General features: G+C 41.5%; 1 protein-coding gene across 2 annotated transcripts in view; it reads left to right on the top strand.

Moving 5' to 3' along the window:
• Positions 1-18,666, top strand: part of phip (PHIP subunit of CUL4-Ring ligase complex) — a 51,152-nt gene that overhangs the window by 26,173 nt on the left and 6,313 nt on the right. The window contains exons 22-39 of one of the 2 annotated variants that reach the window (XM_079643723.1): positions 2,420-2,517; positions 2,647-2,854; positions 3,499-3,609; positions 3,874-3,981; positions 5,568-5,692; positions 6,060-6,142; positions 6,437-6,548; positions 8,093-8,154; positions 8,305-8,445; positions 12,484-12,604; positions 12,710-12,835; positions 13,100-13,175; positions 13,294-13,353; positions 13,473-13,625; positions 13,919-14,071; positions 14,313-14,524; positions 14,610-14,851; positions 18,474-18,611. In XM_079643723.1, the coding sequence (XP_079499849.1) occupies positions 2,420-2,517; positions 2,647-2,854; positions 3,499-3,609; positions 3,874-3,981; positions 5,568-5,692; positions 6,060-6,142; positions 6,437-6,548; positions 8,093-8,154; positions 8,305-8,445; positions 12,484-12,604; positions 12,710-12,835; positions 13,100-13,175; positions 13,294-13,353; positions 13,473-13,625; positions 13,919-14,071; positions 14,313-14,524; positions 14,610-14,851; positions 18,474-18,611 (2,329 nt within the window). Of the gene's footprint in view, positions 1-2,419; positions 2,518-2,646; positions 2,855-3,498; positions 3,610-3,873; positions 3,982-5,567; positions 5,693-6,059; positions 6,143-6,436; positions 6,549-8,092; positions 8,155-8,289; positions 8,446-12,483; positions 12,605-12,709; positions 12,836-13,099; positions 13,176-13,293; positions 13,354-13,472; positions 13,626-13,918; positions 14,072-14,312; positions 14,525-14,609; positions 14,852-18,473; positions 18,612-18,666 lie in introns of both variants that reach the window. The other variant, XM_079643722.1, reaches the window with a different exon arrangement.

Raw genomic sequence — 18,666 nt, 5'->3', positions numbered from 1 at the left:
AAAGGAGAGTGATTTGTAAAATATCCAAAAAGAAAAATCTGCTTACAGTTCTGTTTCAAATGGGATGTTGTAAAAATTGAAAGGAAAAAGGTTCCCCACCCCTGCTGTAAATAATAATAAAAACCCTTGATTTATAACTTAACATCTCTGTCTCCTATTGATCTCAGTATATTATAAAGAACAGCCAGTTAATTGAAGCATTATATTACAGGCCTTTGTCAGATGGTATATTACGCTGTTTCTTTCTGCTTCGAATAGTTCTCTCTTTTTTCACCATACCTGTGTTTGCATCACTGCATAATAGTGATTATTATTTAAGATAAGTTTTGCCATAATCATGTCTTTTTCCATAATCAGGCAGCTGAACAACATTGGTAAAAATGTAAACATTATATATATATATATATTTCTATTAATCATTTTCGGCATTCGGTTTTCGGCCAACTGTTTCCTATTTTCGGTATCGGTTTCGGCCAATAATTTCCCATTCGGTGCACCCCTAGCTAGTACATTTAAATGTTACTAGTAGATAGAAACATCTAACCAATTTCAAAGGTTTTTAAAATTCTTTATAAAGTTCAAAACTGATATCTCTATGTGTGTAAACGTGAGTTTACATGTATGAATGAATCTTACACTGATGACTTACACTAACTTCCAAGATGTAAGCTTATAGATTTTTTGGTTAATTTGGTAATTTACAGTGGTAAAGAATCCAATGTTTTCATGGCTTTAGTCTATACCAGGGGGGTCAAACTCAAATACACAGTGGGCCAACATTTTAAAATCTGTACTAGTCGAGGGCCGGACTGGTTCAATGTTTATTGCAGAACTTATTGAAATGAACTTATTGCACATATTAAACCTGGAACTAACAAAGCTTAAATGATTGCCTATAAAACATTAAACATTAAATAATCAGTTGCATTCATTTCTTATGGCTCTATCTGCAGCTGTTCCAGAGTCATTTCTTATGATTACATTTTTACACAGGCCAACAACAGCTTCAAAAAAACTATTCCCCTCAAAGAAAAAACCAAACATGCCCTGTTGCCACAAGAACAAAAGTGCAGAAGGAAACATCCATTGAAACTCAGTGTGCTGCTCTGTGATGCTAGTTCAAGCAGATACTTGGCACCTCATCTTGGGTGCAAGTTCATCCAGTCAACGATTCGATTCAATTCGATATCCCGATGCATCACGATGCATCACGATTCATACCAATGCGTTGCATCTTCAATTTTCTATATTACTGCACATGGCTTATTTTTCATCAATGCATACATGCAGTAAATACGTATGAACTCTCTTTTTATTATTTAGAAAGTGCTTCAGAAATCAATACCATAAATGACTTGACATTAATTTATAAACCAAAATAAATTAATTCTAGGTCTAGCCTCCCTATATCTGTGTGTGAAGTTGTTCCATCCTCAAAAAAAATGAAAAAAAAGGTTCTGCAGTCTAGCTGCAGCTTCTAGCAACGGTCTTCTGTTAAAAAAAGGACACTGAATGTCCTGAATGTGGCATCACACACAGGACTTGAGTCTGAACACAGCAGACAACAAGAGTATTTAATAGCATATACAAACAAAAATACTGCATGTGGGTGCACACTTACATTCTCTGTCTTACTGTTAAATAAATCCATGAATGTATGAGATTAAGTTAGCTTCATTATATCTCAGTGATTAAGTGAATAATAAAGTTTCTATCAGGTTACTATCAGCCTGTCACTCATTATTTTCAGTGAGGGGGCGGGGTTTGGAGGAACGGAGAGGAGACGGTGATCGCGGAAGCTTTTTCCTCCTGCCTTCACAAACTTTACACACGTATATATCTTCTGAAAATTGCTAGAGGACATCCATACTCTGCAATCCAAGACTTAATTAAATCCACCAAAAACCTGACATGATTGTAACGCCATTATTTTTGAAAAAAATAAATCCCTGTGTCTCTGAGCCGCAGCGACACGGAGTGATTCAGAGCGGGTCCTTCTGCTGTTGGTTCTGGACTGGTGTTCTTGTGTTGGTGGACAAAGCAGTCTGCTCCGTGTTTGGTGTTGCTGTGCCGCTGTGCCGCTGTCACGTCTGTTCCCTGATCTCTGCGTCACCGACCGATTTGATATTAAAGTGACAGAAAAAAAAACGTTATAGTAAAGCCGCGGCCGGAAAATCAGGAAGCAACGTTACTACGCTATAATCGATTATCTTCCGTCACTGCATCGATACCGAATCGTCCGCGTTGCAATGCATTGTAGAAACGATTATTTTCAACACCCCTAGAAATTATCCTGTGGGCCGAAATTAAATCCACCAAGGGCCGGATTTGGCCCCTGGGCCTTGAGTTTGACACATGTGGTTTAAGGAAATGATTGTTAACCTTGGGGGTTCTAACATAAAACAATATGGGTTCCCAGGGAGAGCTGGATGTTCGTCAAATCAATGGGCATTCCTCCGATGAGGAGAAGGAGGAGCAGCAAAAAGAACCCTGGCCGGAAGACCACAGTAGTTCAAGGTAAGACACAGTCCTGTTTATCAAACACATGAATCATATCTCCTACAGATACATGCACACACCACATAGAAACAGAAACACCATCACATACATCTGTGCATTTCATCTTCTCTGTTGATGTGTTCACAGTGACTACTCCAGTGATTACTCCGACTGGACAGCCGACGCAGGGATCAACCTTGAGCCGCCTAAGAAGAGTGTGAGAGTGAAAAAGAAAAGCAGCAGCTCAGAGGAAGACGGAGAGAAGAAGAGGGACGGGAAGAAGGATAGAAAGAAGGACAAGGTCGACAAAGACGACGCAGTACCAGAGAAGAAGCAGCCAAAGGAGAAGAGGAAGGTTAGTCAATAGTTATAACCGTTATTCTCTACTTGTGGCTTATTCAGAGTTGTTGTTTTTTAAACTTTGTTTAGTGGGTTTTGCAAAAACATACAATTGTTATATCAGAACAAACATGTAGGAGGAACAATTTTCACTGTAAATATAAAAATCAATAATTGAAATATTGCTGAACAGCAAAGTAACTAATGCCATAAACTAATTAAAGAAAACAGCTGACACAAATACTACTACTAATTATAAATTAAAAAAACTGCAGCACTTCCTCCTCCCAACGACAATCCCAATGTTGGTGCCCTTCCAAAGTGCAAAACTTTAATCAGGATTGGTGAAGAAATGTATCCTCTTAGCAAATTGGAAAAATGGGCCCCATGTTTTCCCAAATGCATTTGAACAGCTGTTCCGGGAAAATCTGATCTTTAACTTCATTAAAAAACATTTTATCCAGTGTTTTTCAGATGGTAGCTTTCCATTTATTAAATCATCTTTTTTTTTTTTACCTATCATCCATTTGCACTAATACAATGAGACAGTATTTTAAAAGCAATTCATAAATCACACAAATAAATAAAAAAGCTGAATATTCCACCTCAAATCTATCAAAGATCTGTACCTGAATATGTGTTTCCTTGTGTGTCATTCAGAGGTCAGATCTCCAGGAGCAAGGGCTAACTCTGGAGGAGTGGCTTCCCTCCGCCTGGATCACGGACACGGTCCCCCGCAGATGTCCTTACATACCCCAGATGGGAGACGAGGTACACGCCGTCTGCTTCTGTTACACTAACCTCACCACATGTCTGCTAATACCAAAACACTGGCTCATGTTTAACATAGCAACAAGAATAGTCTGCACCAAAGTTAGCGTCCCCCCGAGGCTGCATCTGCCATTACATACACACACAAAAAAAGGGGCCCATTCACATTGCTATCCTAAGCAGATACTCAATTCCAGAAAAAATGTGCATAATAACCAGAAATATAAATAAGACACAATGAAAATAATGTTTGTTTGTTTGCAGTTATACTACTTCAGACAGGGCCACGAGGCCTACGTGGAGATGGCCAGACAAAAAAAGATTTACAGCATCAACCCTAAGAAGCAGCCCTGGCAAAAGATGGAGCTACGGGTAAGGAACTGATTCTTTTAAACTTTAGTATTGTTTGAAGAAGCAAAACATAATAGATCACATGGCTGGTCACCTATCCATTCATATGAACTATTCATATCTTTGCTTTTTAATGACTGTTTTTAAATGCCATTTTCTTAATGTCTTTCATTTTTGTAAAGCACTTTAAAGGACCTTGTGTTGAAAGATGCTATATAAATAAACTTGCCTTGCCTTACACATGTTATAAAGATGGAAATACAGGTCAGGTAACACAGTAACAATCAGTAAAAGTGTAAAAACCAAACGATGCAATACTCATTTATCAACATGTTTCTTTAGCGCAAAAGTATTTATCTCCATACTCTCCATATCTCCAGTCAGTGTATTACGGTTGTAGGTAGTCCAAGAAAAAAGCTGCAAGGGGCTTAATACGGGACTACACGCATTGAAGCGACTTACAAATCTCCTCCATTACTTGCGTGCGTTTGACCATTTATTCTTCCACAAAGCAGGTTCAATACATTCCAATACCAGTAAGTGTGAGTGCAATGGCGAGTGCAAGTGGAAGTGTGATGGATATTGATGTTAAAAATTGCAGTCAACAGAAAATGTTGCTTCCCCACTCACTGTCCACCCTCTCTCCATGCAAAACCAAAGTGAGCAGGTGAATGTAGCCAGGTTAAACCACCACTACATTTGCCCTAAGCTCCAGCTCCACCAACAATAACAAGTAAAACATTCCTTATATTTGGCTGTTTGTTGGAGGTTCGGTCTTGGTACATGTTCATATGACCCTTTCTGCTAATAAAGTCTAATATGTGGGTAAGGAACACATTAATTGTCACATTAAAAACCCTGAAGTATCTAGAGACCATATGAGTCAGTTTAATTAATCGTAAATCATTAAAAATCATTAAAAACATAAATAATTTTTTTTTGATGATGTTTTCAAAGTAAGAGCTTAAAAGGTCAGGGTAGTGTAGCTAAAAATAGAATGACACACATTCTCCATGGGAATACATAGCAGGAATTGAAGCACAGTTGCAAACTACAATGGTGTAAAATCCACATAAAGTATTAGAGTGCTAACAACTTAGCAATATTATTCGTTCACTACTTTCCTTTAAACTTAAATCCCTTTTTTTCCAAACTAAAAATATACTACTAAAAGAGACATGTCTGCAGAGAACATCTTTTGATCCCTGTAAATGAAAGATATTAAAAAAAACATTAAAGTAACAGCTTAAGGGATTGCAGTTCCACTTGGTATATTTCTGTTCCCATGTGTGGAGACATAAATAGAAATTCCTTTGCAGGGGGCGGACCATAATGCATTGCAGTGCGCAGCGTGCATCTTCAGAATATATTGCTGTAGTTTGTAATGCAGGTTTCTCTTCTGTTTCTTCTACTTTTATTTGAACAAACAATAAAGCATTATTCCCTTCAGCCTCAACCTCTAATCATACATACTACACAAATACTTAAAGAGATTCTATCAGTAAAGTGCTTTGGACTATGTTCCAATGATGTGATTTCTTTACCTGAGAGGAAATGATTTGTATTCATTTGCATCATTTCTTCTTTTATCTTCTTGTGGTCTACAGGAGCAGGAGTTGGTGAAGATAGTGGGCATTAAGTATGAGGTGGGTCTGCCCACTCTGTGCTGTCTGAAGCTTTCCTTCCTGGACCCCGACAGCAGCAGACTGACCGGAGGATCCTTCTCTATGAAGTAAGACCCCACCCTGTCTGAAAAGCTCGAAGATCAAGTGTTACAAGCTGAACTAGTGTTTGAAAAATGTTGCTTGCTTCTGAAGCATCACAGCGCTACTGAAACTATTCTCCATAGTGATCTATGAGCTCGGTTTGAATGTCATATTTATATTCCTAATGAACTCAAGACAATAGCTATTAAAAATGTTATTTATTAATCCTGACTGACATTATAAAGTAAATGCTGTTGTGGGAATGGTAAGTCGTTACTGCAAAGTGTGTCTCATCTATTTTACACTGTCTTAATGATTCTTATTTATCTATTCTTAAAATGCTTTGTTGCAGATCTTGACTTATTGTGTTTGTGTTTATCTTTCTTGCTGCAGATACCACGACATGCCTGATGTCATCGACTTCCTGATTCTGCGACAACAGTTTGACAACGCCAGAAAGAGGCAGTGGAGTATAGGTCAGCCAGATGTTGCCTGTGTAGTTTCTAGGTCAAGTTTCTCAGTGTTCTGTTGTGATCATCTAAACTCTGTGTGTGTGTGTGTGTGTGTGTGTGTGTGTGTGTGTGTGTGTGTGTGTGTGTGTGTGTGTGTGTGTGTGTGTGTGTGTGTGTGTGTGTGTGTGTGTGTGTGTGTGTGTGTGTGTGTGTGTGTGTGTGTGTGTGTGTGTGTGTGTGTGTGTGTGTGTGTGTGTGTGTGTGTGTGTGTGTGTGTGTGTGTGTGTGTGTGTGTGTGTGTGTTCTGTGTGTGTGTAGGGGACAGATTTAGGTCGGTCATTGACGATGCCTGGTGGTTTGGGACCATTGAGAGCCAGGAGCCCTTCCAGCCTCAGTATCCTGACAGCCTGTTTCAGTGCTACAACGTCTGGTATGTTACTCTGTTTCAGGCTGCAGTTGAAAGCACTGCAAATTGAATTTGATGTAATCATTCTATTTATTTGCATCAGCAAGGACATTCCCTCCTAAAACAAAGAGTTCCTAAGCCATACCGATGCAGCTAGCAACAAGTGCTCTGGTTAGCACAACAAGCCAATTCCATTGATGTATTATGATATTTTAATATTGAATGCATGTTTGAAAGTATTCATCACCTTCAAACGACACAAAACAATGCAACATGATATATGTTAAATAAATGTGACCCGCTCTATCGAAATCAGGAAGTCGCAACGGCTCATTTAAAAATAAACGTGGATTTGCTTAAAAAAATAGTTTTTCGGGGTTCAGGTGACAAAGTCTTGGCTTTCAGAATATTAAACTTGTTTCGGATTCAGATGATAAATACAACTTTGAAGCTTGTAACGGCATAATTACAACCGGAGAACGGAGTAACTTGACGTCTCAGCAGGCATAACAACAGCCGGTGTTTCTCGTTAGGGTTTTCTCCGGGAAACAAACACAATACACACAAACGCAAAATTACACAAACACACACACACGTATACACACACACACACACACTCGCAAGCTTTCCCAAGACCAGCAATCCAAACGAAAAATATCTTTACTCCGTAGTATTTTGATCATTTGCTCCGCTAATAATCAATCAGATCGATGGATTCCAGAGAAGAGAAAACTTTGAAGGCCTTTTTCTCAAAATGATGACTCGGTGACAGTCATTATATAATGTGACATATTTTTGCTTAATATTTGGAGTACGAAAACAATCCTGATATCATTAGAAAGCTAGGAATCTCCTCTTCCCAACAGTGTATACAACTCAAAATGTGTCTTCCGGTCAATGCGACTGATTTCGATGGATCAAATGTTAAATGCTACCCTACCATGAAACAAACCCTCTCATGTACTCTGGATGGTGCATAATCAACAAGCACTCAGTTACGAGGAAGTTAAAGAATACATGTGGATGGAAGGGAGATGAATGCACAGGGTTGAGAACAATTTCTTTTTTAAAGTTTGACTTTATCAATCACTCAAGTTGGCAACAGCAAAAGTGTCCTGGAATTGAATGAGTCTTTAGATCCCATTTGTAATAATGAATAATGTGAGAACCAATTTCATATTTCAAGCAAATGTAGAGAGATAGCTCCTTGCGATGCCAACGCCGACACAACACTGATTTGGATTGAATCATTGAACAAATCGATGACAGATTGAATTTGACATTAATAGCAGGCCATCTAACACTGCCCGTTGTTTTGCAACGCTCTATTTTCATTGTCAGTGACATTCCAATTGTAAACATTAATGAGCATATTGTCTGCTTGTGTTAGTTTTCCTTATCAACATGGAGTGCTGAAGATCACACGATATTTGAAAAGCCTCGTTAGAGAATGACACCCACTTTCGGCTGTGGCAGAGGGACGTCAGTGCTGGCAACACGTCATCTATCAAATAAAAAGCCTACAATGTGATTATGTTAATAAATCATATCAACTGTTTCCCATCCAGCTGGGATAATGGAGACACAGAGAAGATGAGTCCGTGGGACATGGAGCCCATCCCTGATGATGGTAGGTCACTGTAATACTCCCACCCTTCAGTGAACACACATTTATAAATATCCAATAGTCATTTATTTTATTAATTCAACAGTTTACAACTCTGATGTTGTTGGTTTTTGGGGTTTCTTTTTCTTTCCTGTGAAGCCACGTTCCCTGAAGAATTGGGCATGAGTGTCCCGCTGGTGGAACAGGAGCAGAAGGAGCTACTGTACGTCCCTCTGGAGGGGGAGTGGGGCTGCCACACGCGCGCAGAGGAGTGTGAACGCATCATCAAAGCCATCGACCAGCTCTGCACACTCGGTGAGATGAAAAATATAAAATACATCATTTTTCTCTCTCCTGTTGAACTCTTAATTGATTGGATTTTGTGTATGTAGGGTCTTGGTGAAATCAGCCCTAGACATGTCAGGCTTCTCTGAAAATAAAAAAGTAAATGGGTCTCTGGTCTTGTGTTGCTCAGAGTGCAAAAAACAAACATTTGATAGACATTAGTGTCTCTTTTCAGAAACCATGACCCGGTTACTCAAGATAATCCAAAGGTATTATTGTGAGCAATTTTTCAGGAACTATTTTCTTTTTTTAATGAACTTCAACTGTATCCCTGCGCCAGTGGAAGAAGGGTGCATTTACTGAGATAGATAACTTTACAACTCAGCTGAAGAAGACGTCATTAATGTTTACACGTCGCATTTGAACAAGCCTCGCAAGTAAACTTCCTTCTACACGTAAATACGTTTGATGGGCGAAGTTCGCATTTTTTGGGGGTGTACTGTCCCTTTAAACCCCTGTGAAAACAAAAAGCCCTTATGTCATAGGCAGGGATGTGAAGTAAGGCCACGAGGGCTCACTTCTGGTAAAGCAGGGCAGCATGACTCCACACTACATGAGTCACCACTCTGAGTTCATCAGCAGGAACACAGCTCGTATGTTAAAAGGAACGAGCTGCTAACAAGTCGAGCCACAAATTGAGCTTCCTGCTCGAATTCCTGTTAAATGCTGTAATGCCATATAAAGGGATTGTATTACTGCAATCCTCTCAAACTGGTGTGAGGGCTCCCTCTATTGACAGTCTGGGGATTAAACACAAGAGAAGCTCAATAAATCCTTCTAGATCTCTCCCTGTTACTCTTACGCTCCGTGCTGCAGTCGGTTTAAAGGACAGGATTTATATAACTCTTTAGGTCCGGCTATATTTAGGAAATAACGCTCAGAATAAGTAGGAACATCTTAAGAATAGTGGATAGATGTGTGAGGCCAGTATTGCTCTTAAGACAAGTCAAGGTGCTAACATTAGCACAGGTAGCAAAGATGAATGTAAACAGATGTTATAAAGTTACACATAAATAACAGTTAAAGCAGTCCTAAGTTTCCTGAGGATATTTATGTAGTAAGTTGCAATTCCATATATTAAAAAGATAAGAAATCCACCTTTTTAAGTGTTTACTAAAGGCATTCCCACAAGGTTTTGAACGTTTGGAAGATGCTTAGTGTTAACTGTTATATTTACAAGATAAGGAAAACGCTTGAATTCAACTCTACTCCTTGAACAATGCTTAGTGGTTTATCATCTACACCAGGGGTGCCCACACTTTTTTGGCTGGTGAGCTACTTTTGAAATGACCAGCTAACCGAGGTCTACCAACCAAAAATAAAAACCCAAATTGCAAGGGTTGCTGAATAACACGTTTTATTTTTACATGGGATAACTACAATAGGGCTGCAACAAACGACTAATTTGATTATCGATTAATCTATAGATTAATGAAACGATTAATCGACTATTCGGACTACTACTGTGTGCCTTGCACAATTTCTCAAACGCTCTTATTTAGCCATCAACTTTTAGATTTAGTTTGAGGTTGTTTTAGGCATGTGGAAACTAACAATGAAGACAATAAAGATGAATACTTGATTCAAAAATACATATATTATTAAATGAACTTAACAAATTGTGAACAAAATTAACATTGCTTTTTATTTGAATTAAATAAATAATATTTCACATCAAAAGAAACAACAATGTTTTAACAAATCTTATTAAATAATCTGATGACAGAACTGGAAACAGAATAGCTGAAACTTTAACAAAATAAATAACTCAGTTACCTCTAATCATTAACCCATGTTTGTATAATGTAGTTAACTCCGTGTGTTGCTGCTAGCATACATAACACCTGACGTGGAAACGTTATTCGTGGATGGGGCTACAGAGCTACTCGAAAGACAGTCGAACCCGGTGCATTCTTCCGTCTGAATGTGGAGCACTTTTGCTAAATGTTTAGACAAATTGCTCGTGTTACCGCCCTTACATGCTAAACTCTTTTGGTGACGAGCATTGTCCACCTCAAGACGGGTAACATGTAACCACACCTTGGAGCGCTTCTCTCCACCATCTCCTCCGTGTGTTGCTGCATGTAGCAGCTGCGTGTGTGTAAACTGCCCCGCCCCCTTGCAAACAGACGGGGGAGAGAGAGATCTCTTCTGGATTGGAAAGGTCGAAAATACACCGACCATAGACGCATTTGTTTGTCTTTTTGCATGTTAGAAACGAGTTGGCGACACTAAGACTAAGAGATAATGTTTGTGTAGCAATAATACATGACCTTTCTCTTTCTCAACTCGCTACTCGGAGGGAAGTCGCTGTCATATTCCTTGTGATGAACACTCCGATAATGCCTCTCCACGTTACCTTTCTTTGGCAGAGCGACGCTTGCTTTACAAATAAGGCAAATAACCTTTGAATGTGACATCACAAACAAAGATTCTCCCTCCCATTCTGTGTGGAAGTGGTATGTCTTTAGCTTTTTGCTCGTTCCCGCACTCATTTTGTTGTTTGTCTCTCCCGGCACTTGACTGATTTTGTATCGCTTTGCATTCTGTGTTAACAGACTGGAAAGCAATAGGTCGCTTTTTCTGTCAATCAAGTCAACTCCTGAATTAAGTGGCAGGGAGGCCAAAGGAGGAGGGATCAAAACCTGTTTTGTCTATTTTAACGGAGCTGGATCTTTTTAAATTTATGAATGACTCGCGATCTACCAGCATTGCCCCCGCGGTCGACCGGTCGACCGCGGTCGACGTACTGGGCACCTCTGATCTACACCATAATATACCTATTTCACCTACACCAGTGGTTCTCAACTGGTCAGGCCTCGGGACCCACTTTTTCCTTTGTCAATAAATCGCGACCCGAAATTTGAACCACTCAAATCCATTCAACAAAAAATCGTGCTGTAATATATACGCTTTTCAGCATATAATATTCATTAAAGTGAAGTACAGTGCATATATCCCTTTACAAAACTAAAGTATGCTTTTAAAGAAGGTTTAATGAGATGATGGAATCAAAGCTGAACTGTATAACATAAAAAGGCACACAAGCTGAAAACCCAACCCCAGAAGGGGCTCTGGGGGGATTCTTCCCCAGGAGATTTTTAGAAATACAAACATATAAACTACACATTCTGGTGAACTCTGAGAAGAAAATAAATAAATCTATTACTACCCGACATATTAATAATATTTTATGCCATTGTTTGTTTTTCACTTTGTTCTGACAGCTGAACTTGTCTGTGTGAATTACTTTAAATTGTGGGTAGGGTAGATAGCCCCCATTGTTCTGTGAGCTGTCAATCATCAAACCGGGGGTCATATTTCATTATGTGTTCATTTGTATCTGAAGTTGTACCCATGGACAGAAGTTTTCAAAACCGTTTAAGGTCTCCGTTACTTCCAGTCCAACGCCTACTGCATGCACAGTGTTAGAAAATTGGGCCTTCAAAATAAAAATGTGACTTCCCCCCCCCCCCCCCCCCAAAAATTGTTTAATAAAAAAAAATTCAATTTATTTTTTCTTCACTAACACATCTGCAACCCACTCGAAACGGGTCCCACCAGTTGAGAAACACTGATCTACACAATCACTCCAAAAATACTAAAGATATTTTTAAAATGTTAAAATGAAAAAATGAAAAAATATATTTGTTTTGTCGTGGTGTCTCCCACCGGCCACAGAACAGACCGGAGCTAGCTAAGTTTTCAATAAGCATGTTTAAAATGTAGAATGTAAGTCAAAATTAGCAGTGACTGAGCTGAGTGCGTATAAAGGGCACTCCTTTCTTGTAACCGTTTATTTAATTAGTAAAAATGTGATGATAAATGTTTCTAGAGTCTGGAAAATGTTGGTTTAAGTTACCTTTAAAATGCTTAAATCCTACTCATTAAAAGTTGGACGAAGCCTGTCAGTGCTTGTCTCTTACAGCATATTTGTTTCAGTAAACATCTTCACTTTCTTGTGCTTTCTCTTATCTTTCATCCACTAACTAATTCTCCCCCCCTCAGATGTGGCAGCACCATTCGCCTTCCCCGTGGACCTCCAAGCTTACCCCACCTACTGCACGGTGGTGGCTTACGTCACTGATCTCAGCACCATGAGAGAGAGGCTGGTGAACCGCTTCTACAGGTACCTCACATCATCTGGTTCTTGAGTCAAATAAGATACATGAACAGTGTGTGTGTACGGGAGAGAACTAAATACAGACTCAACACGTTTGCGTTTCCTTTGCAGACGCCTGTCCTCCCTGATGTGGGAGGTGCGTTACATCGAACACAACGCTCAAGCATTCAACGAGCCCGGAGCGTTCATCGTCACCACCGCCAAGTTTGTCTCTGACCTCATCCTGCATTTCATTAAGTGAGTATACTCATTTCATCCTGAGGTGGCCGGATGAAGTTTTGGGACAGTTGCTCCATTAAAAGGAATATGTGCTGTATATAAACACAAGAAGTTATAGTCAAATCCAAATATTTCTATTAAATATAAGAAGGAATAGACAGATGTTATTACAATAGACAACATAAATAAAAATGTGAATACAACAATATGTACAGCGGTTGCTTGTATTAACACCTATATTAACACTTGCTAAAAAAAACTTCTACTTTTTTTCTTCTTCAGGGACCAAAGCATGACAGACATCATGCCACATTATAAAACTATGAAGAAGGCCACCTTCTCTGACTCCGAGGACGAGGTGCCTTTGTGTATCTGCATGATTACACGCAAATGAAATGACAAGTTGGAAGCTTGGAGGGAGATTACAATCTGCTGTAGGTAACCTTTGTATCATTCCCTCTTTTTTATCTGTCTAGGATGATGAGGAGGAGGATGAAGATACCAATACTCCTGGAACATCCACGAGAAACCATAAGGTAACATCTGACAACATCATGTGTTCTCAATTGTTTACATTAGTAGTTGTCCCTAGTCTGCCTGTGTTTGCCAGTGAAATCTCTTCTATTCACTCATCTTCTTTTCTTTTTTTTTGCAGGGTCGTCGACCCACACAGCGGCAACTGCGAACGCGCCCGCCTTCATACGACCCTCATGCGTGGAAGGGCCGCTGTAAGGAGCTGCTGGATCTCATCTTTCAGTGTGAAGACTCGGAGCCCTTCAGAGAACCTGTGGACCTACAGGAATACCCCGTACGTGTTCTTTTTCTTTTTCTTTATGTGATCTCAGTGTAGCTCAATGTACATTTCCATTGCGCTCGGGTTCATTTGCATTTTCTACTACCTTCTTTTGGTCCTTGAATCTAGCTATTCAGTCGGCATCTGGAAATCCCCTTTGCTTTTGGTTCAGTCTTTTCCCCCGGCCCATTTCAAAGTGAAACCCCAGATCTCTAATTCCTTTCCCCCGCTTCTTCTCCCCGGCTTATTTGGTTCTCGTCTTTTAAACCTGTAATTGAAATATCCAAACTTCTCTCTTTCGTTCTCAGGACTACCTTCAAATCGTTGACTTGCCAATGGACTTCAGCACCGTCCTCAAAACGCTCAAAGAAGGAAAGTACCAATCTCCCATTAAGCTCTGCAAAGACGTCCGGCTCATTTTCAGCAACTCCAAAGCTTACACGCCCAGTAAGAAGTCCCGGGTGAGACACACAAACAAACACACACACACACACACACACACACACACACACACACACACACACACACACACACACACACACACACACACACACACACACACACACACACACACACACACACACACACACACACACACACACACACACACACACACACACACACACAATCCTTACATCCAGGGTGCTTTAAGCTAAATGCACCATGAAAACAAAAATTAAATAACCTTTATTTATTCACCAGATCTACAGCATGAGTCTGAGGCTCTCGGCTCTGTTTGAGGAGCACGTCAGCTCCATCCTGGCTGACTACAAGGCCATCCATGGTCTGACAGATAAAATGACCAGGCAGAGCACCGACAGACAGACGAAACACACCACGGACAGACAGACACGGCATGCAATGAAGCGCAGGAGGAGGAGGAGTGAATCTCCAGCAAGCAGCACGGCATCCAGGTAGAACACGGGACATCTCATTTGAGGCTCTTGCTTTGTGTAGATCTGTTTTTTTATTTATTCTGTCCTTCCATCCTACCTCTAGTCCGGAGAGGAAGAGACGTGTATCATCCAGAGTGACCGCGAGAAGGGAGCCGTCGCCGCCCCCTTCACGGCCCCCCTCTCTAAGACAGATCGTCCCCGCCAAACAGCCTCCTCAGCTGGTCAACGGGAAGGCAGACAGTCCAGCAGCAGGACGAACACGGAGTGCGGCACGCCATTCTACACACTCTCCACCCTCCTCATCTTCATCACATAATGCCACTAGCAGCACTCAGAGCGCAGCAGGTGAGATCACTAAAGACAAGTAAATGTAGTCGTTTTGGAAAATACATTTCATTGCTTCCTTGCTAAAATCAGATGTACAACTCTGCTATAGCTACTGTAGCCTGGCAAACTAACAGTGACAACAAGACTCTTGAAAATAGCAAACAAATTGTCCGGCAAGTAGTGCCCTGTAAGACAACTGTGTGTTATTCGTATACATGATTTGAATTTGATGGGAGCCAAGGTCGCATTACAAGAAAAAATAGGATTAAAAACAAACAAACAAAACAAAAGGCAGTCAGACAATTAGTCAGACAGACAAAACAACAAATAAATTAGGGGCCGAAGGCCTTGGCGAACAGATGGCACTTGAGGGCCCTTTTGAAGGCGTCAGGCGTAGGGATGTTGCGGATCTCCGCAGGGAGAGCGTTCCAGAGGGTGGGGGCTGCCACACTGAAGACTCGGTCCCCGAAGGTTCGCAGGTTGGTTCGGGGGTGGTGAGCAGGCCAGAGTCTGAAGACCACAAGTTCCGGGGTGGGGCATGTGGGCGGAGGAGGTCCGATAAGTACTTGGGGGCATGGGCATGGAGGGACTTGTAGGTAAGGAGGAGAACTTTGTAGGTTATGCGGGACTTGACCGGCAGGCAGTGGAGGTGGATTAGGGTGGGAGTGATGTGCTGCCACGGCTTTGTATGTGTGAGTACCCTGGCAGCACAGTTTTGAACATACTGGAGCCTGTCAAGGTTTTGTTGGGGACCCCAAACAGGACAGCATTGCAGTAGTCCAAGCGGGAGGTGACGAAAGCATGAGGCGCATTCACACCTCAGTACTTTTCCCACAAAGGTTCATGAGAACTTAGTTCATACAGATCGCGTTCACACCGGAATAAGTTCCTGGGGGAGGATTAGGCAAATGAAGCCGTTGACGTCACTTCTTCTTCTTCTGCTTTGGGTTTACTGGCAGGCCACAAACAACTTCACGGCGTATACTGCCACCCGAAGTCCCCGGCCGGAAGTCCCCGGAGTTGGGGACTGGCTTCAGTAGAAGCTGCTGGGACTCCCAGCAGCTTCTACTGAAGCTTTCCGAGTAAATCGACAGATCGCCGATACCTTCTCATCACTCCACCGCTCCCATGTTTTTTGTTGTGTTGCCATAAGTTAGTCTCTCTGCGTATGTGTGCTGGGCTAATGCTAATGCTAATAATGCTAATGCGAGGATAATAAAATAGCGGCTTCACAAAACTTTAACAGAGTTTTACGGGGCGTGGTTTGCATTCCGCCCAGCCAATCAGAAATAGGAACCTTTTTCTCCCACGAAAGTCCCTGCTCTCTAGCAGGGACGGAAAAGGGGGTAAAAAAGGTTCTGATTAACTAATTTTAGTTCCGGCTCTTTTTGGTGTGAACGCGACATTTCGGAACTATATCGGAACTAAACTGGGAAAAGTACTGCGGTGTGAACGTGGCTATGGACTAGGGTTCTGCAACCGACTCCGAGAGTGACGGTCGGAGTCTGGCAATATTCTTTAGATGGAAAAAAGCAGATTTGGTGACAGACTTGATGCCAGTGGCGGCGCCAGATATTTTTCTTTTGGGGGTGCTGTGGGGTAGTTTGACGTTTCATAGGGTGCTCAAAACATTTAGGGGTTCCCATCAATGTCCCGGGCGCTACAGTTTAATTTTCTACCGCAACACTCCCCACCCGCACATACACAGTACACCCGCGACTGTTACAATGAAGGCTCGATAGTCAGCTCACGACATATAGGTATAAGCAGGGGCAAAGTGCTATTTTTTTATAAGTGGGGGGTGGACCTAACGTCCTCTAGGTGGGTCTGGGGGCATCCTCCGCCGGGAATATATTTTGTTTTAAATATTGAAATTAAATGCATCAATCTGGTGCACTTAAGGCTCAGATACACCGGCCAGTCACCTGAGAAGTCGCCGACACCGACTGTTGCGTCGCCGGACTCTCCTGCGTATTTGCCGACTTCGCCCACTGGAACACACCGCAAATCCGAGCCGAGCACGTATGAACTGCGCATGCGTGAATGGCAATAACTCTCCTTACCAGCAGGCGGCGGTAGTGTGTATTCATCATTCAAAAGAGGCAACAACCGGAACAACCGGAAGACAGAGAATAAGAACAGACTCCGTGATATAAACAGACAACAAATAGCGTTTTTCTTTCCATTTTCACTCTCGTCCATTGAAAACATGAACGAACAGGAGCTTTATAAACCGATGAGGTGAAATAGCCGTCCGTGTGTGTTCCATCTTCCATTTTAAATCATTTGTTTACCTCCCTCACTTCCGTTAACGCTTCTCATGCACTGATTCGCTAGCTGAACTGCCAATCAGTGTTATCCCTTTGTCCGACTTCTGGTGGTGTTCCCGACGCCGATTCAACATGTTGAATTTTACTGCCATTTACTGCCGATTTCGGGCCGGTGTATCTGGGCCTTTGCAGAACTGTAAACAGATTTTCTATTTCTTTATGGATATTTTACTAATCACTCCCCTTTTAAACTGTATTCTTGTTTTACTGTCATATAGTATTTCATACCTGTTTTTCATTTATGTTCTTTTTCTTTTCTTCATATTGTTCTTTTTATACCTATAATGATCATATAAACGTGTGCCTCAAAAATACTTATTTACATTAATCGTGACCAAACCGTTTGAGACCCACTGAGATAACTTAGACTAAAGTTAACTAAACACTGAGAGAGTCCTTTACTTCACCTGAGCTGAGGTTATCTGAGACTCACAGTCTGACAGGAGAGAGTTTTCCCTCCACCTTGTTGTTGACAAAGCTCCTTATAACCGTTAGCATAGCTAGTACCAGATGCTAACCACAGCGATCTCCGGTGCGCGCACAAAATGGCTCGTGCCACACACACGCAGAGCAGAGCTTGAAGGAAACACAGAGACCCAGAGGTAGGCTGCTTGTACTGTACTGTAGCATATTATTTTCGAATCAATCCTTTTTCAAATTATGAATTTCACACATAAAAAACATACATTTCTTGGGGGTGCTTAGGGGGTGCTATGGCTTTCCTGGGGGGGTGCTTCAGCGCTGCTTGATGTGGGAGTGGAAGGAAAGGGTGGAGTCAAAGATGACACCCAGGTTGCGGACTTCAGGAGATGGGGAGATGGAGCAGCCGTCAACCTCAAGGACAAAGTCAGCAGACTTCTGGAGCAGCGCCTTGGGTGCCACAACCATGGTTTCCTGCTGTTGATTTTGAGGAAATTGGATGAAATCCGGGTTTTTATGTCGTGCAGGCAGTTGACAAAAGACTGAGGGGGGAGCTGGGAGGATGGAGTAGTGCTGAGATATATTCGGGTATCATCAGCATAGCAGTGGAAGTTGAGTCCATGATGGCGGATGTTATTTTATGTTAAAAAGTAAGCTTAAAGTGTGCTGGTACGCAGTATTTGTTACATTCTAAAAAAGCCAGGCAAGTTTTTTCCCCCTGTTTTTAGTCTTTATGCTAAGCTATCCAGCTGCTGGCTTCATATTTACCGTACAGGCATGAGTTGGCTATCCATTTCCCCTCCAACTCTTGACAAAAAAAACAATGTTTATTATCAAGAATTAAACAGATGTAAGATGTTAGACAATATACTTCTTTTTTTTGCATATAGAGTCTACTCGTTCCTTGAGGGCTCACACCTCATTGTCAGCAATGCCACCGGCTCCTGAGAAGCCCTCTCCAGCAGCGGAGGATAGCAGAGGAGGAAGCACCCGGAGGAAACTCAGGACTCCTGTACGACTTACAGCTGGTAAGAGAAGTGACCATGTAGTGCTTAGGTTAAATATGAAAGTCATAAGATACAC

The sequence above is a fragment of the Notothenia rossii genome (assembly GCF_949606895.1).
Source record: "Notothenia rossii genome assembly, chromosome: 8".
Classification (NCBI taxonomy): Eukaryota; Metazoa; Chordata; class Actinopteri; order Perciformes; family Nototheniidae; genus Notothenia; species Notothenia rossii.
The sequence above is the reverse complement of the archived record's forward strand: the minus strand, read 5'-3'. Positions and strand labels throughout refer to the sequence as shown.